The sequence below is a fragment of the Dermacentor albipictus genome, chromosome 6 (assembly GCF_038994185.2).
Source record: "Dermacentor albipictus isolate Rhodes 1998 colony chromosome 6, USDA_Dalb.pri_finalv2, whole genome shotgun sequence".
Lineage (NCBI taxonomy): Eukaryota > Metazoa > Arthropoda > Arachnida > Ixodida > Ixodidae > Dermacentor > Dermacentor albipictus.
Window position 1 is genome coordinate 141,218,380 of NC_091826.1, and position 26,173 is coordinate 141,244,552.

Sequence of the window (26,173 nt, forward strand, 5' to 3'; positions counted from 1 at the left end):
CTTGATGTGTTACCCCATGCAGCCATATTGTACCTGAGGGGGTGAGGTTACCTCAAGCCGCGTCTGTGCGGCTTTTTTCCCTCATTCACCTCCATTTACCACTCCTCTGAACATGTGTGTGTGTAAATGGAAATTAATAAATCAAATCAAATCTAACTCACTTGAGAAATTTACTGGAGCTTGTTGCTTGAGGAATATACATGACGAATCTGTTTGGCGAACTGACACAGGCTGCTCGGCCCAATTTTTTTAGTGAAGCATGCCTGCTGGACCGCATAGCTGCAGCCACAAAGACGTGGAAGCGTCAATGACTAGTAGTATGGGATATATTCAAGATATCGAAATTCCCCCGGTGGAGGGTCAGAAATCAAGTGAAAGTATATGCAAGGCTTGTGGTACTTTCTTTATGAATGTTTGCGATTGGATTGGAGCAAACTTAATTTAGCCTGCAAGGTTCTCTTTTATGTACAGACGAAGCGAATGGTTATCCGTTTGTATAATTAAATAACGCTGGATCGAGACATCGTGAGACAGAAGGTGCTTGAATTTTCCTTTTGTAGGCAATCTAAGCTGCGGTGTAGTAGCTCGAGAATACTTTGGCCATTCCATTTGGCGCTGTAAAAAAATGCTTTATGGTTTTAATTGGAAGTTGTAGTGAACTGATGGGTTTCGCGCACATAGCGTGCCTCGCCATACGGACAGTCGATTGCTACCGTTACGTGATCAGGGGTGTGCCATATTGTCGATAAAGGCTACTGAGGCCCACTATGAAACATTTCATCACTTTCAATTGAGTGGCTCTCGATCTCAACAACGAAACTTTTCTCTCAGGCGATTGCTACTATGGTGTTTGTGAATTAACTATGTAAATACTCTACATGACGCGCCGTCGTGTTAGCAGCCATGAGCAATTCGTTTTCTGGAGGCCTGTTTCAGAGGGGGATGAAAGTAGCAGCAAACTTTTTCATAAGAAATGCGTGGCTAACTATTTTTTTACGCATGAATGAATGGCGATATTTGAATAGAACAACACACCAGAGTAATAGGAATCATGATGTCAGCTTCGCTGGGCAGTGTCTTTCTAACATCGGATAACATGTTGACGCCAATTGCCAAATTTTTCTTCCGCGTAAAATGCAATGCCTCTCATAGCTAAATACTAAAGGAATGTTAAGTGTTTAGCGAAGCATCATACACAACTTCGCGCGTTGAATTTGCAGATATTCTTTTTTCAGTCAAAATTTACCGATAGACACGCCGCATATATGCATTGCAAAACCTAGTAGACCCCTTTAACGCTACTTAGCTTGCGATATCCAAGCCGCAAAGTTTCTCGACTCACACACCTTTGAAGAAGAAACTGTGGTTAAGGTATGACAGCTGAAAGAAGCCGACGTATTCTTCAATACGTACGGCTCGAGCCACCCATACCCCAAGCATACACGAAGGGAACGGGCGCGCGCGGCAGCCGAGCGAGCCGGAGCGAGCGGCGTCCTGGCCGTGACGTCACTCGCGAGAGGGCACCACTCCTAATTCCCGCTTTCGCTCTCCTGTCGGCTCTGTCTTGGCTCTGTTTCTGGCCGCGCGTTTGCGGTTTGCGCCGAAAAGCCACAGTGCCGTCTGCGGACGCCGTTGTACTCACCCATGGCGCAACGTCACTATGAGACCATGATGTCAGTACTCCTCGATCAGAGGGCGGGCGATATGAACAGCGCTAGAGGTACGCGGATGCTTCAGAACGCATTTTCTCTTAAAATAAGTCTCTCCTTGGCACGAAACAAGCGTTTCGAGGTTTCTGTTATGGTATTTCAACAGTCCACGTTGACTTAATAGTAACCTTTAGTGTCCCTTTAAGTAGATGTATTCCCTTAGCATTTCCAGTGTCTCGCTACCAATCGTAAGCTGCTGTTCTCTTCCAAGACTCCTAAACATTACTTTAGTTTTCTGCAGATTAATGTTTAGACCCACCCTTCTGCTATGCTTCTCCAGGTCAGTGAGCATGCACTGCAATTGCTCCCCTGAGTTACTAAGCAAGGCAATATCATCAGTGAATCCCAAGTTACTAAGGTATTCTCCATTAACTTTTATCCCCAGTTCTTCCCAATCCAGGTCTCTGAATACATCCTGTAAACACGCTGTGAATAGCATAGGAGAGATCGTATCTCCCAGCCTGACGACTTTCTTTATTGGGATTTTGTAGCTTTTTTTATGGAGGACTACGGTGGCTTTGGAGCCGCTGTAGGTATCTTTCAGTATTTTTACATACGGCTCGTCTACACCCTGATTCCGTAATGTCTCCATGACTCCTGAGGTTTCCAGTGAATCAAATGCTTTCTCGTAATCAACGAAAGCTATGTATCAGGGTTAGTTATATTCCGCACATTTCTCTATCACCTGATTGATAGTGTGAATTTGCTCTATTGTTGAGTAGCCTTTACGGAATGCTGCCTGGTTCTTTGGTTGACTGAAGTCTAAGGTGTTCCTGATTCTATTTGCGATTAGATTAATAAATACTTTGTAGGCAATTGACAGTAAGCTGATCGGTCTATAATTTTTCAAGCCTTTGGCGTCCCCTTTCTTATGGATTAGGATTATGTTGGCGTTCTTCCAAGATTCCGGTACGCTCGAAGTCATGACTTGTTGCGTATACAGGGTGGCCAGTTTTTCTAGAACCATCTGCCCACTATACTTCAACAAATATGTGGTTACCTGATCGTTGCCAGCTGCCTTCACCCTTTGGATAACTCCCAAGCCTTCCTTTACTTCTTCCGGCGTTACTTGTGGGATTTCAAATTCCACTAAACTATTCGCTCTTCCATTACCGTCGTGGTTGCCACTGGTACTGTTAACTCCTCAGCCACTTGAACTATTTGATCCATATTAATAAAGATTCCGCCATTTCAGTGTTGCATGTATGAAAACAACCCTGAATCTGCCAGATCTTTCATTACGCCGCAAATGTGCTCGTCTTTGCCTTTTTCACAAGGTTTATAATTCAAACCAGGTGCTTAAGAATCAACTTATTACCCCACCTTCCTACAATTCATCCCGTTCTGACCACAGATATGAAGTTGCCGTCCCATCCTCCCGAACGAACAAGTATCATGATTCTTTTTTACCCCGCACAAGTGTCGACTGGAACCACCTTCCTGCTTCCATCGTTCAGATCACAGACGTAACTTCATTCAAAACAGCAGTTTACCACGCTATCGCTTAACGTTGCCTGCATACCATTGTCTGCATATTACATTGCTTGTTATGTAGCACTCCTTTCTGTAGTGCCTTAGGGCCTTGAAAGTATGTATAATAAGTAAATAAATAAATAAATAAATGATATTGCCGGCTTTGTCTCTTAAAGGGACGCTAAAGTTCAACATGATTTCCTCTGCATCAGCAAATTATCGTTCTACAGCACCAAAAACACCACTCTTACAACGATAAGACGTTTAGTAAGCCAGAAAAAGCGCAAGAACCAAATACGGGTGGCGACGCCTACTTAATTTCCTGCACCTAATTTCCCGCACACGTTATGGATTTTGAGGCCATCTTCTAGGGCCTACTAAATATATATTGTCGTACAGACTGACTACATGGTGTTCTAAAGAAACCAAGTAATAACTATGGCAAGTTTCGGGAACCTTTATTTAGCCAACGTGACCAAAATGTGAAAACATACTTTGGAATACCTGACGTCACGCTGACGTACCGGCGCTGGGGTTTGGGCGCCAAATTCACATACTGATACTTAGACCTTCATTTTCGCATCTAATATTCAAACTATTTTTTTTAAATGACTGCCTGCAGGGTTCTAGAACAATGCTTCACTTGTCTAAACAGATTTATTTATTCACTAGTCTAAACAGTCTAAACAGATTATTTAAACAGTCTAAACAGTGTCCCTTTACCGCATACATCTGATTCTTGCCTATTCCTAGTTTTTTCTTTGCTGCTTTTAGGCTTCCTCCGTTCCTGAGAGCATGTTCTATTCTATCCATATTATACTTCCTTATGTCAGCCGTCTTACGCTTGTTGATTAACTTGGAAAGTTCTGCCAGTTCTATTCTAGTTGTAGGGTTAGAGGCTTGCATACATTGACGTTTCTTGATCAGACCTTTCGTCTCCTGCGATAACTTACTTGTATCCTGTCTAACGGAGTTACCACCGACTTCTATTCCACACTCCTTAATGATGCCCATAATATTGTCGTTCATTGCTTCAACACTACGGTCATCTTCCTGAGTTAAAGCTTAATACCTGTTACGTAGCCTGATTCGGAATTCCTCTATTTTCCCTCCTACCGCTAACTGCTTAAAGTATTACGCTACAAAACTAGGATGATGACACATCATGTGAGACGTGTTATGGACATAAAATATATGCGACGAGTGAATGACGTACCAGCAAGCACGCGTGTCAGCAGCCCTTGAATGCGAGGGACCAGACGCACGCGCTCTACAAAAACGTACCACTGTACCAGAAGTGAGAGGTTGTGCTACGGGTTTCTTTGCTTTCCATATTACGAATTGTCACCCCGACGCAAAAAGTTCAAAATGGCCTTACTGCCAAAAAAACGGTTCTTTATCAAGAAGCAAGCCGGATGCACTGGGATTCGCTGACAGTAGGCTAAAGGAAAGGGCTTTTTTTCATTCAGTATCTGCTTAACGACACTCTAACAAGGCGGAGAGGATGGTGAGCGTCTCATTGCCACAGATTGGAGGTACACCACTGGTTAACAGGCCATTTGTGTGGCCTACCCTAAGTCGCCGGAGAATTATCTCAGTTTGTCGTATTTTCGTTATTGAAAGCCTATTTGCCAAACGCGGCTATATAAATGCACCTTTTTTGTAATTTAAGAGTCCCGGAATTGTGGCCAATAGCTTAGTTGCTTGCGCAAAAATGGCTTCAGTCCATTGCAAGAATAGCTATTGAAGTGCTGCTAGCCTTTGTTGCTATGGATGTCACAATTTTATCGCAAGCACATTGCCTTCATCGACTGTATGCCCAGGCAACCAGCATGTTTTAATATTGTCACCGAGCTATGACAACTAAAACAGTTTAGCACCGACAGATTGGGAAAAAACGTCAGCCTTTAGCGATGGCTGGTCCTCGGAGAGCCCACGCGCAACCACGAACTTCGTCGTTCTCGCCTTAAGGGTCCCGTGTCAACACTTGCAAACTTATTTCGCGTCATTGCTCCCCTCCCAAAACCGACCGGCCCGGTCGCTTCACGGGCAGCGGGCGCGCACTATGGGCAAGAATGCCACATGAAAAGACAAAAAAAAAAACATACAGGAATGTACACAATGCTAAAGCGGTTTGTGAGGGTTGCTTAGCCCTGGCGTGCGTAGTACGGCTTCATCCGTACTACGTGGACGACTTCAGCACGGGGACGGCGTCGGTTCACACCAGGATCAGAGCTTTGAGGCACCACCTCGTAGCTCTTATCACTGAGGCGGCGTGCAACTTCGTAGGGGCCGAAGTAGCGGCGCAACAATTTCCCTGAGAGCCCACGGTGTCGGATAGGTGTCCACACCCACATGCGGTCGCCTGGTAAGTACTGGACATTCCGTCGGGTCCGTTTGTAACGGTAGGCGTCGGTATTCTGCTGGGTGCGGATGCGATTCCGAGCAAGTTGGCGAGCTTCCTCAGCTTTCTCAACGAAATCTGCAGTGGTGTCATTCCTTGTGGTTCCGTGGTCTACCGGGAGCATGGCGTCTAATGGGGTGGTAACGCGACATCCGTAAACAAGCTCGAATGGTGCAAACTCGGTGGTCTCCTGCACAGCGGTATTGTAAGCAAACGTGATGTATGGCGAAATTTCATCCCATGTATTGTGTTCCACATCAATGTACATGGAGAGCATGTCGGCTAATGTTCCGTTTAGGCGCTCTGTTAAGCCGTTAGTTTGGGGATGATAGGCTGTGGTCTTTCGGTGGTCGGTGTGCGTCAGGGTGACGACTTGTTGCAATAACTCCGCTGTAAACGCTGCACCGCGGTCAGTAATGAGTACAGCGGGTGCACCGTGGCGAAGCACGATGTTGTGGACGAAGAAGCTGGCGACTTCAGCAGCAGTTCCCCGCGGCACAGCTTTCGTCTCCGCATAGCGAGTTAAATAGTCAGTTGCCACGATGATCCACCTATTTTGCGAGGATGTCGTGGGGAACGGCCCCAGAAGGTCCATTCCAACTTGCTGGAACGGCGCAGGAGGGGGATCCAAAGGCTGAAGGAGGCCGGCAGGCTTGTCGGGTGGAACTTTACGCCTCTGACAGGCACGGCACGTTCGGGCATAGCGCTGAACCGACGACAATAAGTGCGGCCGATAGTATTTTTGCCGTATGCGCGCTAATGTCCTCGCGAAGCCTAAGTGGCCGGCACAGGGATCTTCGTGACACGCCTGTAAAACTTCCTCGCGCAGTGCAGTCGGAACGACGAGAAGGAACATTTCCTGGCTGTTCTCGAAATTTTTCTTGTACAGGACATCGTTTCGCAGGCAGTACGACGTCTATCCTCGTGAAAGTGGGCGTTGGACAACAACGTCCCCTCCATTGAGATATCGGATGAGTGGAAGCAGCTCAGAGTCGGCACGTTGATAGTCAGCCATGCGCACCACGTCGACGACACCAAGAAACGGCAAATCTAGCTCCAAGTCGGAGGATCTCAAGGGAATAGGAGAACGGGACAAGCAGTCAGCGTCGCTATGCTTATGGCTGGATCTGTAGACAACAGCTATGTCGTATTCCTGAAGGCGGAGGCTCCAACGAGCGAGGCGACCTGACGGGTCTCGTAGATTGGCAAGCCAGCAGAGCGAGTGGTGATCACTGACCGCTCGAAATGGCCGGCCGTATAAGTAGGGTCGGAACTTGCTGATCGCCCACACGACTGCTAAGCATTCTTTTTCGGTCCTTGAATAATTAGCTTTTGCTTTTGTGAGACTACTACTCGCGTACGCAATTACACGTTCTGCGCCATCTTGTCATTGAACCAGAATGGCCCCGAGTCCTACGTTACTGGCGTCGTTCTGTATTTCAGTTGCCGCGGTGTCATTGAAATGCGCCAGCACTGGAGCGGATTGAAGGCGCTTACGCAATTCGGTGAAGGCCTGCTCTTTTTCTTCCGCCCACGCAAAGGGCACATCTTGTCGCGTCAGTCTCGTGAGCGGTTCAGCAATCCTTGAGAAGCCTTCAACGAACGACGGTAGTAAGCGCAGAGGCCCAGGAACCGCTGAACAGCCTTTTTGTCTTTAGGACGAGGAAACTCGGCAACGGCAGTTTTTCTGGGTCTGGTCGTACTCCTTGGGAGCTGACCACGTGGCCTAGAAACTTGAGTTCCTGGAAGCCAAAGTAACATTTTTCAGGCTTGATGGTGAGGTTGGCTTTGCGTATTGCGGTAAGAACACTTCGTAGCCGGGCGAGATGTTCATCGAACGTGCTGGAAAACAGAACATCGTCTAGGTACACTAGACACGTCTGCCACTTTGGTCCGTCGAGTAGAGTGTCCATCATTCGTAGGAACGTAGCAGGAGCGGAACAAAGACCGAAAGGCAGCACTTTAAATTCGTACAGCCCATCGGGAGTCACGAAGGCGGTTTTTTCACGGTAACGCTCGTCCACTTCGATTTGCCAGTAGCCTGACTTTAGGTCGAACGAAGTAGAGAACTTAGCAATACGCAGACGGTCCAAAGCGTCATCGATCCGTGGCAAGGGATAAACGTCGCGTTTGGTGACTCGGTTAAGCCGTCTGTAGTCGAAGCAGAAGTGGAGTGTGTTGTCTTTCTTTTTTACTAGTACGACAGGCGATGCCCACGGACTTGTCGACGGCTGGATGACGTCATCATTTAGCATTTCTTGAACTTGACGCTTAATCGCCTCCCGCTCCATAGGTGACACGCGATACGGATGCTGACGAACAGGCCGCGCCGACTCCTCTGTAACAATCCAGTGTTGCGTAACGGAAGTGCGCTGGACTTTGGATTCCGTGGAGAAAGAGCCGGAGAATTCTGTTAGTAGGCCCAGCAGCTGATCCTTCTGTACATCTGCTAAGTCAGCATTAATGTCGACGCGGGTATTCAGGCTGGCGTGAGTTGTTGCATCCGGTGAAGTCACTTGTAACGTGCCGATGTCGGAGAAGTCAGCAATGTCGTTCAGGAATGCCACAGCTGTACCTTGAGGGACGTGCTGATACTGATGGCTGAAGTTTGTCAACAAAACTTGCGAGCACGTATGCTGTGTTCGAACAAGGCCCCGGGCGATGCAGATGTGTCTTTCGAGCAGCAGCGGGATATTTGCCTCGGCAATACCCTCATAGCCGTCGAATGCGTCGCAGGTGACGAGGGTCACTAGAAAGTATATCGCTAAGTATGGACAGCTGGGCTAGTTGGTTATGATTAGCATTGTGAAACATAGTTCCAGCGCACATTTGAACAAGGACGAGGCGAGAAAGACAACACGAACGCCGGACTAGAAAGTATATCGCTAAGTATGGACAGCTGGGCTAGTTGGTTATGATTAGCATTGTGAAACATAGTTCCAGCGCACATTTGAACAAGGACGAGGCGAGAAAGACAACACGAACGCCGGACTAGAAAGTATATCGCTAAGTATGGACAGCTGGGCTAGTTGGTTATGATTAGCATTGTGAAACATAGTTCCAGCGCACATTTGAACAAGGACGAGGCGAGAAAGACAACACGAACGCTGGACTAGAAAGTATATCGCTAAGTATGGACAGCTGGGCTAGTTGGTTATGATTAGCATTGTGAAACATAGTTCCAGCGCACATTTGAACAAGGACGAGGCGAGAAAGACAACACGAACGCCGGACTAGAAAGTATATTTCATTTCATTTCATTCATTTCATTTTATTTCCTTAAAGGCCCCATTGAAGGGGTATTACATAAGGGGTGGGTACATACATACATAAAGAAATTGAAGGCCATATTTTTATTACAGGGTAAGATAATTTGTTACGGTGTTTAAAAATGTGCTAGGACAGGTTATGACTGTGATTTCGTTGGAAAGGCCGTTCCAGTCTGTTGCTGCACGAAAAAAGAATGAAGACGAAAAAGTGACAGTGCGTGTACGTGCTAGAATAGCAGCTTGGGCTTGTTGGTTTTCCATCCTGCTAGTAACAGCGCAAAATATAGACAAGGGACGAGACAGGAAGACACCACAAGCGCTGACTTTCAACAACGTTTATTCCGAAAGAAACACGGCTTTTTATAAACATTGCCTCATGTGTCGCAGTCACGTGATCGCACATCATGTGAAACAAGCACTTTTTTCTTTTATGCACTCAAGATAGCGGTTGCACGTGCAAAAGCTCAAGTTCTTTTTTTGTCAGTAACAAGGACGGCGTGCTAACGCATTGATCACGAAGTCTGGTAATCTCGGCTGCCTCAATTATCTCCCGGACCAGCTGGTCATTGTGTTTCTTCAGCACTTTACAGCTGTTTAGTAAGCCGGTTGACCGGCTTACTAGGGCTGGTTACCCGTCGCACCTTCTTGTGTCCGTTGCGGAAAAAATGAGCAAGAACCTAAAACTCGAGCGTGCCCATGGCGAGCCAGGTAGCGAGAAGCCAAAAGAAAAACGACGGACCGTGGCCCTGCCATACGTGCACAACCTATCTCACCGCCTGAAAAAGATTGGGCGAAAAGCTGGAGTCAATGTAGTGCTTACTGCCCCGAAAAAACTAAAAAAGCCTCTGCCGACGCGTCAATGCTGAAGAGCCGATAAACCAGGAAGGGTGCACGACTAATCACCAGAATCGTTTTGTGGAATGCGCAGAAGCCGTTGTGTATTCAATACCTCTGAAATGTGGAAAAAGGTATATAGGGCAAACTTCTAGATGCACAAATGAGAGACTGAAGGAACATAAACTTAGCGTCGAGCAGGCTAACAGGAATCTAGGCATACATATCAGGGATTGCCCCTCAAAAGATTGCGCCGCAGAATTTAGACGCTGTAAAGTGCTGAAGAAACACAATGACCAGCTGGTCCGGGAGATAATTGAGGCAGCCGAGATTACCAGACTTCGTGATCAATGCGTTAGCACGCCGTCCTTGTTACTGACAAAAAAAGAACTTGAGCTTTTGCACGTGCAACCGCTATCTTGAGTGCATAAAAGAAAAAAGTGCTTGTTTCACATGATGTGCGATCACGTGACTGCGACACATGAGGCAATGTTTATAAAAAGCCGTGTTTCTTTCGGAATAAACGTTGTTGAAAGTCAGCGCTTGTGGTGTCTTCCTGTCTCGTCCCTTGTCTATATTTTGCGCTGTTACTAGCAGGGCGTGTACGTGGGCGCGCGACTTGTTGCGGGTGACCGGTGCGGCTGGATATGCGTGCCGGGGGGAGAATGTATGGTGCTTTGCCAAGTGAGCTGTAAAAGAACTTGTGAAAAAGACAAAGACTAGCAATGCGGCGTCGAGATGCAAGCAATGATAAGCCAGATTCTGTTTTTAATGCCGATATACTGATGTTGTAGGAGTACTTAGAATGAATAAATCTTGTAGCTCGATTTTGAAGCGATTCCAGTTGATTGATGAGATATACTTGATGAGGGTTCCAAATGGGGGATGCATATTCTAATTTCGCCCTGACGAGAGACTGATAGGCTAGTAATTTTACATGTTGGGGGGCGTGGCGCAAGTGGCGTTTTAAAAACCCGAGTGTTTTGTTAGCAGATGAAATGATGTTCATAATGTGCGTTTCCCAGGTTAAGTCACTGAAAGGGTTACTCCGAGATATTTGTAGGAAGGAACTAATTCAAGGCTGACGTCAGCAATTTGGTACGAGAAAACAAGTGGATTTCTGCGGCGGTGGAAGGAGACAGTCTTACATTTGTTAGCGTTTAGTTCCATTAGCCAAAGGTTACATCATTCCTGTACACTTCGCAGGTCGTTTTGAAGGGACGTGTTATCGGAAACGCTGTTAATTTTACGATAGATTACACAATCGTCTGCAAACATACGGATGTTAGAAGATACATGCATTGGTAGGTCATTAATGTAAATTAGAAATAGTAGTGGACCAAGGACTGACCCTTGGGGTACGCCTGAGGTTACAGGGGTAGAGTTAGATGCTTGATTGTTGACAAAGACTGATTGTGAACGGTTACTTAAGAATTCTTTAATCCATGCTAAGATATTGGTATTCAGATGTAATGCGGCAAGTTTTAGTAGTAGACGCTCATGAGGAACTTTGTCAAAAGCTTTGGCGAAATCTAAGAAGATGGCGTCAGTCTGGGAGTTAGAGTCAAGGTTTACATGCAGATCGTGAACGAACATAGCTAGCTGCGTTTCGCAGGAAAAACCTTTCCTGAAACCATGCTGCGCAGGATGAAAAAAATGGTTGGCATCAAGGAAGTCCATGATATGTGTGTAGATGATATGTTCAAGGATTTTGCAGGGTACACTGGTTAATGAGATGGGGCGATAATTTAATGGGGAGTGTTTGTTGCCCGATTTGTGAACTGGAACGACCTTTCCGTGCTTCCAATCTGGAGGCAGCACGCCTGCTGAAACTGACTGTGAAAATAGAAGACAGAGATATGCTGCACAAATATATTTAGTGTTTTTTAGAAGTTTAGACGTAATGTCGTCCACACCAGCTGCCGATGAAAGTTTGATATTGTCTATGAGGGATGTAATGCCAGATGGAAAAAATGTAATAGGTGGCATGGTACATTGAAAGTTCGCATGAGGAATAGAAAATGACATTTCAGTTTCTTGTGTAAATACTGACGCAAAGGTTGTGTTGAACAAGTGAGCGCATTCAGCGTCGGTTAGGGAATCACCTGATTCATTTGATAAGGTAATAGTTCGCGTGTCGTGTGGGCTTAAGACCTGCCAGAATTTTTTTGGGTCGTTCTTAAGCATGTTCGGCACATCAAAATAAAAGAATGAGCGTTTGGCATGAAGTATGGCTTCCAGATAGGCAGTTTCAGCGGTTTTGTATTTTTTCCATGCGTCAGGGTTGTTACGGGACTTAGCTGCTCGGAATAGACGTTTTTTCTTGTTTTCTAATCGCTTCAGTGCTTTATTGAACCAGGGTTGTGCTGAATTGGAATGAATGCTAATTTGGGGAATGTATTTGCCAACTAAATTGTTTAGTTTCTCTTTGAAAATTTGCCAATTTTCACCCATGGTATGAGAAGGAAAGGCACTTGCAAAAATGGGGTAAAATTGCGTTAGTTCATGATTAATTGCTTCATAATTGCCCTTTTCATACAAGCGAATAGTCTTTTTAACGGTCGGGGTGAAAACGGGTTTAATTACGAAGTCGACATGAATGACTTTGTGGTCACTGATTTCGGGAAGATACGCGATGGATGACACGCTCTCAGGATTACTTGTTAAGACAAGGTCTAGAATATTAACGCGATAGCGTTAAGGAGCTCGTGTCGCAGAAAAGCCGGTGTCGTCGGCGTCGGTGTCAGCGTCGGTGTCGGCGTCGGCGCTTGCGGCGTTGACCGTGAGCGATAAATCACGGCAGGCGCTTCATAAATAAAAAGCAACTTCCAAGATTGGCCCGGTGGGAATCAAACCAGGGTCTCCGGAGTGTGAGACGGAGACGCTACCACTCAGCCACGAGTTCGATGCTTCCAAGCGGTGCAAACGCGCCTCTAGTGAATGCGGTGTTGCCTTCGAAACGAGCCGTGGAATGTTATACTGCGGTGTATATCGGTAATTATGAACATGTAACGTACAGAAGTCACAATTACACGAGTTGCGAAGTGCGTTTCCGATGCATTTCTTCTGCGCTTTCCGCACACGCAGAGCCATCTTGCGGCAAACACAGAAGACCCCCTCCTCTCAATGTACGGCGCAGCCCCGACAGGAGGCGCGCCGCGCGCGCATTGGGACCGCTGCCAGGCGCGTCGCGGGACTCCCTCTCCCCTGACGACGCTTCGCCGTGCTTATCTATCTCTCTGCCCGTGCCGATCACGACGTTTGGCTGGCGTAGATCGTTTCCCCTCCGAGACACCGAGTTCTTTGGTTCGTTCCGTTCGCTCAGGCGCACGTTTCGTTGCCGCGCCGAACGCTGCGTTGCTCGACGCTCACCGCGTGATAGGTGGGCGCTAAGTCCGATGCGGGGCGCATCGTAAGTGATCGCTGTGCCATAGCGTATTGTCTTATACCCCTTGGCGGGTCGACGGGAACGCTGTCGCGTCCCACTCTTCAAGGCGAAGCTTAAGCGTCCTCCATTTTCTTTTTTGGCAGTTATCGGTGACACGGGTTGGTTCTGTGAGCACTTGAGATAAGTTAAAGTTAAGGCATACCTCAAGGAACTCGTTGGATTCCCTTGATGTAGCCGTTGGTGCAGGCCGGCTTGACCAATCGATATTAGGAAAATTAAAGTCTCCAAATAGAATTACATGCATGTTGGGGTGTTTGGTGGTTATTTCACTTAAGATATTATTCAGTTTGAAAGAGAAGTCTGGAGTACTATTAGGGGGCCTATAGCAAGCGCCAAGTAAAATTGAATAGGGTGCGGCATGGCATTTAAGCCATAGGATTTCAAGATCGGACATAGTGTTAACAGATGTACATGATATATTTTGGTCTATGGCGACAAGTACCCCTCCCCCCCTCGCGCCCTTGCGATCGTTTCGGAAGAGTTGGAAATTTGGTAGGTCAGCGAGCACTTCGCTGTCCGTTACGTCTCCTGTAAGCCATGTTTCCGTTAATATTAGAAGGTTACTGCCAGATGACGAAACCAGATTAGAAATAATGTCACGTTTTGGGATGAAGCTCCGTATGTTAGTGAAAATAGCGGAAAGGAACAAGTTTGATCGCGCGGCGGGCCGAGGGTGGGAAAGCACATGCTGATGACTGGGCAATTGCTACGATATTTCCTTAACAGATTCTGTGGAATGGTCAAACACGTATCGTTTGGTACCTATATGTAATGTTTTGAAGCGGAGAGAGTAGGACGTTGATTTCGATTTAGCAAAAGCAATAAGGTTTTTACGAGCAATTCTGATGGGTTGAGGGAAATCTTCTCCGACGCTGAAATTGCTTCCCTTAAATTTAGGGCCATTAGAATGTAGAGACTCTTTAGTTTTGAATTGATTAAATTTTTAAACAAGATCGCTAAGTATGGACAGCTGGGCTAGTTGGTTATGATTAGGGTCACTACGCTGCTCCGTGGCGGCACCGTGAGGTTCTCGTCAACAATCCTCAAAGCGTTGACATACGTGTCGTCAGTGCTGCTTCCTGCTAAGGCCTGCGCCGTCGAAAACGTTACCCGCGACTTTTGTAAGTTAATCACAGTTCCATTGGCCTGCAGAAAGTCCATTCCCAGAATTAGGTCCCTCGAACAGCTTGGGAGGATAACGAAATCTCCGAGGTACGTAAACCCAGGAATGCTCACGCGCGCTGTGCATCTTCCTACCGGGGTTAGCAGATGGCCTCCTGCAGTGCGAATCTGCGACCCAGTCCACTTGGTAGAAACTTTCTTCAGCTTGCAGGCAAGGTCCATGCTCAGGACTGAGGTGTCCGCTCCAGTGTCGATTAACGCCATTATTTCTTCGTCGTCTGTGGTGACGGGAATGTTCGACGTTACTACCTCTCGTAAGGTGTTTGACTCCGTCTGTACGTATGCGTCGTTCTGTTTTCGTCATGGTCGTCGTAGGGGAGGATCTTGCGTACGGTCGTCGTCAGCGACCTCACATCCGAAGGTCGCTGAACTAAGTTTTCCCGACCCGCCGGGCTAGGCGAGCGGCGTCTCAGAGCGCCGCGAGTAAAGGCTTGGCTTGGTGATGGTGACCTGTAACGAGCAGGAGACGACGAACGGGGCTCCTGCCATCGCTGCTCATCATTGCCACGATTTGCGACGAAACTCTCGATATCCGGCGGCCGCTCACCAGGTCGTGGAGGAGGTGCATTCGGCGAGAATCCACGAAGCCCCACATGACGATAAGGACACATTCTGTAGATGTGCCCGGTTTCGCCACAATGAAAACAAAGGGGTTTGTAGTCTGGGGTGCGCCAGACGTCGCTCTTCCAAGTCCTTGCTTCGGCGATGTGCGGTGGGCAGCGAGGCGGCCTGAAGCTTACATCCATTTGTTCAGTGGGGTGTACCATGCGGCACGCACTTGAGGGTGACGGACGGCGTACTGCTTCAGCGTAACTCATTTCGGCGTGCGGTCCCTGCTGTGGTGCCTCGTACTGTCCAGGAATATGGACGGCCTGTCGTGCTTCGGCGTGCACCATTTTCGCAATGGAAAGTTGTTCCACAGGGGCAGTGGTCGTCTGCATCTTCTGCAGTTCCTCCTTGACGACAGTCCTGATGAGTTCTCCCAAGGCGCCAAGGTCGTTACCGAGGGTAACGGCAAAGAGCTCCCTTGCAATGATGGCGTCGTGGTTGTTTCGCCTGGCCCGCTGTTGAAGGGCCTTTTTTATAGTAGTGGCTTCGTCATGGAACTCTGCAAGTGCCGCCGGCGGATTTCGAATGAGGCCAGCAAAGATTTCCTCTTTGACGCCGCGCATGAGATGGCGCACCTTCTTTGTTTCACTCATCAAAGGGACGGTCCACACGTCGGAAAAGCCGGTTCATGTCGTCTACGTACGCCATCACTCGCTCATTCGTGCCTTGAATTCTTGCCTCCAACGCTAACTCCGCCCTCTCCTTCCTGTCCGCCCTGGCGAAGGCATTGAGGAACTGCCTACGAAATTCTTCCCATGACGTCAGTGTCGCCTCGTGGTTCTCAAAGCATGTTTTCGCGGAATCTTCAAGAGCGAAGTACACGTAACGTAGCTTACGCTCGTGGTTCCAGTCGTTGAGGTTGGCAACCCGGTCAAAATGGTCAAGCCAGTGATCGGCGTCCTCTGAAGCACTTCAGTGGAACAGCTTCGGCGTCCGGATGTGATTGACGACAACGTGCGATGCTGCAGGAGTGGCAGGAGGTGGTTGGGTCGTAATTCTAGTTCGTTCGGGTAGCAGACCATGCTGTGGCTGGAGTCCCTGGAGGCGCCGGCTGGCACGTACGTGCACAGGGGTAAGCTCGGTTGAACTACTCGCCGAGCTTCGGTCTGGGGTATGCTCCGGAGTTCTTAACATTGACCGTACCCAGCACCTCCACCAGAAATGTCACCAAGCTATGGCAACTAAAACAGTTTAGCACCGACAGATTGAGTAAAAACGTCAGCCTTTAGCGATGGCTGGTCCTCGGAGACCCCGCGCGCAACTACGAACTTCGTCGTTCTCGCCCTAAGGGTCCCGTGTCAACACGTGCAAACTTATTTCGCGTCAGTATGTTGGTTAGATGCATAAGTAACACATCGCAGAGAATAAAGATTTGAAGGTATCTGTGTTTTTCCAACGGTATTAAAGCTTTCACGAAGCTTAGGGAGCCTGCGAATGCAATTGCCTTTTGCAGTTTTATTTCCTGACGGGTTCCACAGCCGACAATATCGCACAAAGTTCTGCCGAGAAGAAGCTTGTTTCAGGGAACGTCGAACTCTGAATAGGAGGGACCAACTGCTACACAAGAAAAACCAGCATGCGATTTTGATGCGTCCGCATAAAACTCTGAGCACGAGTACGTTGCGTGTAGTTCTAGGAAATACATTCTATTGTGCTTCTCTGGAACATCTTTAGCGACCTTTACAAACAATGCGTTACACTCAATGTGCCACTGCCACGGTGGTAACAGCTCCGCTGGAGCCATGAGACACTGTTCAAGAAACCAGAACACCCATTGCCTCACTAAGGTTTGTAACACGCAATGAGAACCCCTCTCTCGTTTCAGGTCGGCTATGAAAAAGTGTCGCAGAGGTTATATCATTTATGGGTGAATAAGAAGGATGGCAAATGTTCTTGTGTACACCAAGAAAATATGTGAAACTGGTATGTGACCTCTCTAGATGAAGAGACCACTGATTAGGCTGTGCGTAGAGGCTCTGAATTCGACTTGTCTTGAACCCTGTGGTCGTGAGACGGACACCCAGATGGTCAACAGTGTCCAGGCGTTGAATTATAAGCTTGGCGCAGCAGAATGATAAACTATAGCTGCGTTGTCTAGGTGTGAGTGGACAACACTTTATTCATACAAGCGACAGTTCCGATCACTACCCCAAGTTGCGCGCGACTGAAGTTTAAGAAGGTCCATGGTACGTCTGCATTTCGCCCTTAGATACTTGAGATGAGGAATAAACGTGAGCTTAGAGACTAAAATATTTCCTAAAGCTTATGCTCGCTGCTCACAGAGAGCTTATCTCCATCGGCTGCAATACTTGGAACTGTTGCGCCTCCCTTGTTTGACAGAGTACGCAGACACGTTCATTGGTGTTCACTTTAACGCCACTTTCATTTTCCCATTCAGACAATTCGTTTAATGAAAACTGCACCTTTGATTCGCTGGTTGCAATATTGTGGGATTTAAACCTAGCTGTACATCGCCAACGTACTCGGAATATAACATGATGCGTGGAATGACTGTATGAAGTGAATTCACTTGTCCAATAAGTACAACTAAGCACACCTCCTTGAAGTACACCAGCCTCTTGGGTGAATTGTTTATATGCAGCGTTGCGAACTCTTGCACAGAATGTGCAGCCAGACAAGTAGCTTTCAGTGGTGTTTAACATGCTACCGCGGGAATCCAGTGCCGACAGATAGTATAAAATTGAGGAGAGCCATGTGGCATCGTAGGCTTTCTGACTGTCCCGAAATAAATACAAGAAGTACTCTGTGTGAATAAAGGTGCCGCTGTTATTTGCCTCACTGCGGGGTGGATAGTCAGTTGTAATCAGCCCTCCCTGAAACCGCATTGGTATCGATCGAGTAGTTCATTGCTCTCCAGAATGAGCAACGAGCATCGATTTATCACCTTCTGGAACAACTTCCAAAGGCAGTTTGTCAATGTTATAAGCCGATAACTGGTACCTAAAGATGAGTCCTCGCACTCTTTGATAATTTTAAATACAACGGCCAATTTCGAAGAGGACCGCATATTCCCGGGAAACCATATGGCGTTGAAATTAGACAGGATATCTTCTCTGGGTTTCAGTGTAAGTGTTTTGTTATTTCATATATGATCTGATCAGATCCTGGAGAAGACGTATTACAGCAGTTAAGGGGTGCCTGAAGGTCTGATAACTTAAACGGATGACTGTATGCATCACTTGTTGTCAACTTCCGCTCCAAAAGTTGTTCTGCTCGTTGTTTCTACCTTAGGAATGATTCAGGATAGCACAAAGACTGAAGATTGGTTGAAATTATGCTGGCCGAAAATATGCCTGGCTTTTGAGGCTATTTTGCTGTGTTTTTACACAAGATAGCTGGTGGAGCTGCCGGTCTTTTATTCTATCTACTTTATTCCACATTCTTCGCTCATGTTTGTAAGATTTTATATCGGAGATACACATTTGCCATTCTACCTTCCGAGCCTCTCGATGCGTCTTTTTTCCGTGCTATGTTAGGTGTTAGTATGTTAGGTGTAAATTAATTAGGTGATCCACAATCGGGGAATGTGTCCCCCCGCTTTGTTTTGCTGGTTACGCGGTTTCCTGCATTGCACCCGGGAACTTGTGGTTTGGTAGCCGCGCCTTTTTTTGTGTGATATATTTGTATGCAGCATCAATGAGGAAAGCTGTGAAATATGCAAAAGCATCATCTATGCATAGGACGCAGAAGTCACTCCACGACAAATGCGTGAGTTCTTGTTAGGAATGAATGGCGAGCATTTATCTTGTTTTGTTGTGCTCAGCATTAAGGGAAAGTAGTCGAAGCCGTAGGCATATTTAACAACATTCCATTAGATGCACGGAATGAGCAGCGGAGATGCCATGCTCAAATCAGATGGAGTATGTGGTGTGAGCAGTGCTGCGAAACGTCGTTTTTTTATTACAGTAAACTCTCAATAAACGGAACTCCAAGGGACCCAAAAAATTTGTTCCATTTAACAGCAGTTCCGTTTACTGAGAGAAATGTGCAAAAGTGCAGATTTATGTGCGTGCACTCTTAATACCATTTCATGGAACTCTAAGCACTAGAAGGTGAATGTACCGGATAAGTTTTTCAGAAAGGACGAAAACCGCAAGAGGTTTTGGTACAGCACTCACAAAGTTTATTTGGCAACAATTAGTCACTGTGCACTAAAATATGCACCAATTTCGCTTTGTTTGAGTCCTTGGAACTGCATCTTTAGGATTGTTTTTTCCATGGCACTTAAGCTTTGGACAAACATTTCATGTACTGGTTCCCCCATAAAAAAAATGTTGAGATACTGCACAGCTGATTCTGCTCCTTGAAGTGTGGCAGGCTCCACGATAGCTACCCCTTCAGATTCCTGTTCTGGCTCACTTTCTTTTTCGTCAAGCACCTCAGCAACAATGCTCTCCACCGTATTCTAAGGGCAAGTCACAACATCACCATCGATGTACACGTACTCATCAAAGCCCAGACGGATTTCCTTTATAGCACACTGCTCTACTACCCCTCCTGCCTCTCAAGGGCATCTTCACTGTCACATTCAGGCAACCCCTGCAGTCGGATGGCTGGTCACTCGAAGAAAATCCCGCGTGCCTAAAGCAATTTGTCATAGTATTAGCAGTCAGCTGCCTCCAGGCATCGGCAATAAGATGAATGGCGCCAAGAATGTCCACCTTGAACTCCTTATTCTGGTCCATACACACCAGCATCCTCTGCAGGAGACCCTTGCGGAAGCGGGCTTTCAGGGCTTGAATAACTCCCTGATCCATGGGCTGCAACAGTGCCGTGGTGTTGGCCGGGAGAAACTCCAACTGAATCGACTTCAGTCCCGTTACAGTCCCATGTCCAGGGAAGTTATCAACAAGGAAAAGTACTTTCCTCTTCTGCCGCGAAAATCGCGCATCCTGGGTGGGGAGCCATTTGTTGAAGAGGGCTTGCGTCATCCACGCTTTTGAGTTTGACTCGTAAGTCACGGACATATTAGCTATGCCCTTAAAACAGCGAGGGTTTCTCGATTTCCCGATCGCAAGCAGCTTCAACTTGTCGCTGCCCGAAATGTTCACTCCCACAAGAACAGTCCGTCTTTCTTTGCTCAGTTTGCCACCTGTGCATTTCTCACCTTTGAAAGCAATCAATTTCATTGGCAGGAGCTTAAAAAAAAGCGCGGTTTCGTCTACGTTGTAAATGTCATCGTCCTTGACGCATAATCTCCGGAAGCCTCTCTGCGCGCCAGTCGCGACACGCTGTCGCATCAGCTGCTGCAGCTTCTCCTGCAATGGCGCGAAAAATGAGGCCGTTTCTGTCTTTAAACCTTGTCCGCCAGCCCTCACTGCACAAGAAGTCTGTTACACCAAGTTGAAGGAGAAACTCCTCTGCCTTGGCCCGGATTAGTGGTCTGTTGATGCGAATGTTCTGGCTCCGGGCTCTCCTAAGCCACAACACGAGACACTTCTCTTATTCTTCGTGGTCACCTTGTCACAGACGCTTCTTCTGGGGCCCGAATCGTGAACTTTCGAAGACATTCCGTAGCTTCTCCTTGTGCAGGATCCTCGTTAAGCTGCTTTTCGGGACGCCGTGCTTCGTTGCGAGCGCCGACTTCGTGTAAGAGCCACTTTCGAAGTCAAGAATAATGTCCATCTTCTTTTCTAACGTAAGCGCATGGTGTGCACGCTTCTGTGCCGCCATTGAAACAACAGAGGCTAGGCCTCCACTTCACCAGCGCTTACAGGCCACCGATGTTAGAAAACGCCAACGCGGCAATGAAGCACGAATGGCACCACGACGGCACGAACGAGGCGGCGGGGGCTAAGCCCTGTAACCTCGGCGACTTGAACTGACGAACGACTAGAATAAGACCTGTGCTAACACAACACAAGAACTGCTCATTCGTTGCGCAAACACGGCTGACTACTAACGAGGTGAGGCTTACAACTAAAAACAAGAAACAGCCGGAACCGGAAAAAACTGACGATGGGTCTGCCAAGAAGTTTCATTTTCGGTTCCGTTTACACGGTGACGCGGAAATTTTAGTTCCGATTACCGATAGTTTTTTTAACGTTATGTGAATACAAAACCAAGCAAACTACAGGCGACTGTTCCGTTTAAGCGGCAATTCCGTTTAAGCGATTTCCCTTTATCGAGATTCTACTGTATTTGGCAAACATGGCCCAGTGGAAAAAAGAAAACTTTCCTTTAACCGACCTTCTCGCAGCGAGAGTCCCCCCACAGACGGATGCACGCATTTAAATCTCCAAAGACCACCTAGGGTTCGATAGCTCATCTAATAAAGAAAAATTCTTGCTTATGCAGCTACTAATTAGAAATATATATGAATTGAGCATGTTGTAACAAGTGTTTTTAGCAGTGCAGGTCCAATGTCAACTCTCGTAAGGGTCGTTCGGAATTCTAAGTGGCATCAGGCGTTATAAGTTACAATTGTTACAGCAACAAAAGACGATATGGCATCGTCGCGTTCTTTACGAATAGTAATATATTGTTCAAAAAATCTGTATGTTTAGATTTTAGGTGGGGTTCCTGTACACACAGCACCTTTGCACTAAATTTATGAATAACGTCTTGAAGATAATCGAGGTTGCGGATAAGACATGTGATGTTCTATTGTAATACTTGTGCGTCCATATAAATGATAAATTTGTGCTGTGTATATCAAATAGGAAACTGAAGTTGGTTCACCTTCAATATCTCTTCTGAGATCCTGCAACTAAGGGGTTGGCTTTGTTGGAGTGACCGAATGAATCACGCGCTCTTTAGGCGCAGGCTACGCCTGAGGGCTGGGTATACACGCTCTTGCGGGTAATGCGTTTCCCGTGAAAGCGTTGCCTCGAAAGACCGTTTATCCCATCGTCCCGGTCATCAGTCTTAGCCTCTGTACTCTGCTGACAGCTGCCCGCGCAAGAAGAGGCCTCTGATCTGGCTGGGACAACTGGGAAGGCTTGGCCGTTCCTACCGTGGGGACGGGTGACGTCACCGCAGGCCGACTGCGTAGAGTTCGCAAGGCGGATCCATTTGGAACGAATTTTCAAAATGACACCAGTTTCAAGATATAAATTCCCGAACTTTGAAGAGAAATGCATTGGCGTTCCAGTTAATTTGTTACCAAAACGTCTTTTCATGCACTGAAGCACACAAGTGGGACGCCAATGCATTTCTGCGCAAAGTTTGGGAGTTTATCTCTGGAAACTAGTGTTGTTCTGAGCATTCGCTCCAAGTGGATCCGCCTTGAGAGGTGCACTGCTAGAATTTGTATATTGCAATATGGGTCTAAGATACATTGCTAAAAAGTTAATTACCGAATTCTTGTTAATTAGTCGATTTTGCATTTCAACTTCTGGTGAAAGTAGTGTTCGCTGCTTCTAGCTATCTGCCACAGGCAACCTTTAAAAATTTTTTAGTGTTCGCTGAAACATCTTGTATATTAACGACTTACCCCTGCATGTTTCCTCTAGTATACGAATGTTCGCTGATGATTGTGTCATTGTGATGTGCTGTGCGTGACATGGTGTGGTGATCGGGACGGTCAGGAGCAGACGACAATGAGTGCACGCGCGCCGAGGCGGATTCCATGCTGGAAGAAGGAAAACAACGACGCCGAGGAGCGTCCGGCACGAGAACGTGCGGCGCATGAAAAACAACAAAAAGAAGAAAAGCAACCAATTAGAAAAGACCACGGGGCGTCAGGCAGCCAATCCGAAAATGCCAAGTCGCCAGATCAGAAGAAAAATTGGAGGACGCTTAAGCTTCACCTTCAAGAGTGGAACGCGACAGTGTTCCCGTCGACCCACCAAGGGGTGTAAAACAATGGGCTACGGCGCACCGACTACGCGCCCCGCATCGGACGCGGTGAGCGTTGAGCAACGCAGCGTTCGGCGCGGCAACAAAATGTGCGCCTAAGCAAGCGACGCACGCCTGAGCCTTAGAAACAGCTCGTTTCTAAGGCAACACCGCATTCACTAGAGGCGCTTTTGTACCGCTTTGAAGCATCGAACTCGTGGCTCAGTGGTAACGTCTGCGTCTCACACTCCGGAGACCCTGGTTCGATTCCCACCGAGCCCATCTTGCAAGTTGTTTTTTATTCATGAAGTGCCTGTTGGGATTTATCGCTCACGGCCAACGCCGCCGACACCAACGCCGGCGACACCGGCTTTTCTGCGACACGGGCTCCTTAACGCTATCGCGTTAAAAGCGTGGTGCGCTGGCAGAACCAGGGGAGACGCAGAGGAATCGCCGTGGAGGCGCCAGGAGAATTCCAGCAAGCGACGGCAGGAGGAGGTCAGCCACCGGAGCGGGCGTTGAAGACAGGCCGTCGGGTTCCGGACCCGAGCCACCAGGACTTCACCCGACCGGGGCCTCCTGCCAACCTGTTCCTGTGTGTCGCCCGTCTACCTGAGCGTGCCGCCAGCTCCTCAAGGCTGGTGAGCTTCTGCGCCCGTGGGCAGCACGAGAACAGTCGGGTTACGGGCCCGAGTTCTACGCCAGCTGCCCGGCCAGAATGCCGTCCCCGTCCGTCGTGCCGCCTGCTGCCCGAGGCCGGCGTTCGAGCTTCTGTGCCCGTGGGCAGGACAAGAGCAGTCGAGCTACGGGCCCGAGCTCTACTCCCAGCTGCCCGGGCAGAACGCCGCCGCCATGTGCTCGTGCCACCAAGCCACCTGCTTTACTCCTCCGAGGCAGAGCTGGCCAGTTCCGGTCGCCCGGTCTGCCATTCCACACCACGACCTTTGGTGAGGCCGGCGCAACTCCTTGCGCCAACTTGTCGCCGCGTCTTCGCGTTGAGACTGTTGTGCGTCCCTGCCGTCGTGGCAAGCCCGGACTCGCGCACTACTTAGCTCCGTATAAGCCCGAAATGTGTGTCTTGATGTGTAATTGAGTGCTTCTCTTATGTTTGCTATTTCCTTCCATTTATTTTTTAGCCTTCCTTAGTTCCATTAAATGTTTGTGTGTGTGTTCAAACGAACGACTTTGTCCTCAATTGGGTTCTCGTAGGCTCCGCCTAAGAGAACCGTAAGAACCTTTTGAGCACACGAACCTTTGTCCCCATGTTAGGGTCATCACATTCATGTACAGCACCATTATTAATTGCCATAACCAAGATATACTTCAGACAAATCTTAACAGCGTACTAAATTGGTGCAATGATTGGCTAATGTCCCTCAATCCTACCAAATGTAAACTCGTGTCTTTCTCTCGCCGTCATAATCCATATCGCTTTGATCATTCAATTTCTAACACATAGATTGAACTAGTACAACCATACAAATATCTAGTGGTAACCCTCTCTTAGCGTCATTTCAGCGTGAACCACTCGATTTTCTTAAGCTCCACTTTCGCCCTGCCCCACGACATGTTAAATTGCTCGCGTATAAAGACTTCTAAGACCCAAATTAGAATATGTAGCTGCCGTCTGGAGCCCGTATCAAGCGTATTTGTTCACAGCATTGGAAGACATTCCAAATCGTGCCGCCCAATTCATTCATTCCTCATATTCGTGCGACGTCAGTTTTTCATCTTTGAAAGCACCATTCGCACTACCGTCTTTTTCCTATCGTCGCCGCGTTGCTAGCCTCGCCCTTATTTTACAAGTTTCTTTTTTATACTTATCTCAATCAAGAACCGCATATTACAGCCGCCGCACGCATATCCCACCGCACAAATCACCCATTTCACGTTGCCCACCCGCCATCGCACACAACTGCGTTTTCTGCTTCATTATTTTGAGAGCACCTACAGACAGGAACGGCCCGGACTATGTCATCGTCTCCATCGTCTACTTTCCAAGATTGCGTATCTGATCATCTACAATGTTGAATAATCTTCGCTGTTTGTTCTTCTTATTCGAGATGTAATCGCAGCCGTCATTTAACACTCCCTGAGATGAGGGCTTATAAGGAAATAAACTAAAAAAAAGAAAGTGATTCGAGAACACTAGGATATTTTATTCGATTCCCTTCTAGCACTATATTATTCGCATTCGATTCGGTCTCAAAATCACTATTCGGACGCCCCTGAAATCTTTTGAAATCAGGTTGCATGCACGACGCGAATATTGTGCACACGACTGATGCTGACGCGTCTAACCCACAGACCGGAGTTGGAAGGTCGCCGACTGGGCCGGTCCCTGCCGCAGTGTCTCTTGTTTTGTCTGGGCGGAGGTTCGGCCAACAGGGAGGTAGTTGCGTGACTCGCTGTTTTTGTTAGTGTGTTCTTCACCGTCACTACAACGGGGCAGTATGGGTTTGGAGCGTAGTGGTTTATGAGCGCCACAAGACTCCCACCTGAGGAATAACTGTGACGGCGGTCCGCAGCCTGCTCAGGGGCACCGATGCGATGTCTACGTTGTCGATGACGATGCGCCCGCCTGTGCTCTTCAGCACGCGCAGTAGGGCCAGCACCAGGGAAGACTTTCCGGCTCCTGTGCGGCCCACGACGCCGACCTGAAGTCGACAGAAAGACGTTCCTTAAGCGGTTGTAGAGGCAGTGTTGCCGTATAGGTAATGCACGCTTTCCATCGCGTTTGTGTGGTGGGGCTCTTGTTTAGATACTGCGCTTGTTGTCGGACTTCCAGCCTATAACCACAGAGGCGAGAGAAACGCGTCACAACGGAAGTATACGGGAACAACCTTTTTCTCTGCAGCGCTTACATCGATGATGAGGTGTTTACATAGTACCAAAAAAGGAGTGTGTTGCCTTCAAAAGAGTTTGGCTTACTCGAGCCATTCTTTAAGCTATCCATGAATATTTGTGTGTAGTAGAACGTAATTCCTTCTGTATTGCAGCTATTTGTTTACATTACATCTTACATATCTTCAATATATGATAAAGCGTTCATGTTCTTATAAAAGGCATTACGGCATTCGAAAGTGCCCTTTTTTCAGCCTCTCATTTTGACATCCGCACTTCAGCCCTTACTACTGCGTCGTTTGATGGAAAAGTGTACTTCGTGAAGAGAAGCTGATCAGTCCAAAACATTTATCTGCTTCATGTCGTTACTTCTGATAAGAGCAACAAGACATCCAACATAATACGGAAATAGCGATACAAAATAGGTTACGCCGGTCATGAAATACATACGGCGGTACGGTAACTTATTGCGACTCTGGGTAAAGCAGCAGAACTATGTGCACGGTGAATATTGTACACCCCTGGAATTTTTAATACGATCGCACGAGCGTAGAATGAACGGCCTGTCAGCGGCCTTGAATGTGCGATGGGAGCTCGTGAG

General features: G+C 47.6%; 1 protein-coding gene across 5 annotated transcripts in view; it reads right to left on the reverse strand.

The window, feature by feature from the left end:
* Positions 1-26,173, reverse strand: part of LOC139061385 (ATP-binding cassette sub-family C member 2-like) — a 223,154-nt gene that overhangs the window by 112,376 nt on the left and 84,605 nt on the right. For all 5 annotated transcript variants that reach the window (XM_070541368.1, XM_070541367.1, XM_070541369.1 and 2 more), the window contains one exon: positions 25,227-25,385. In XM_070541368.1, the coding sequence (XP_070397469.1) occupies positions 25,227-25,385 (159 nt within the window). The remainder of the gene's footprint in view (positions 1-25,226; positions 25,386-26,173) is intronic.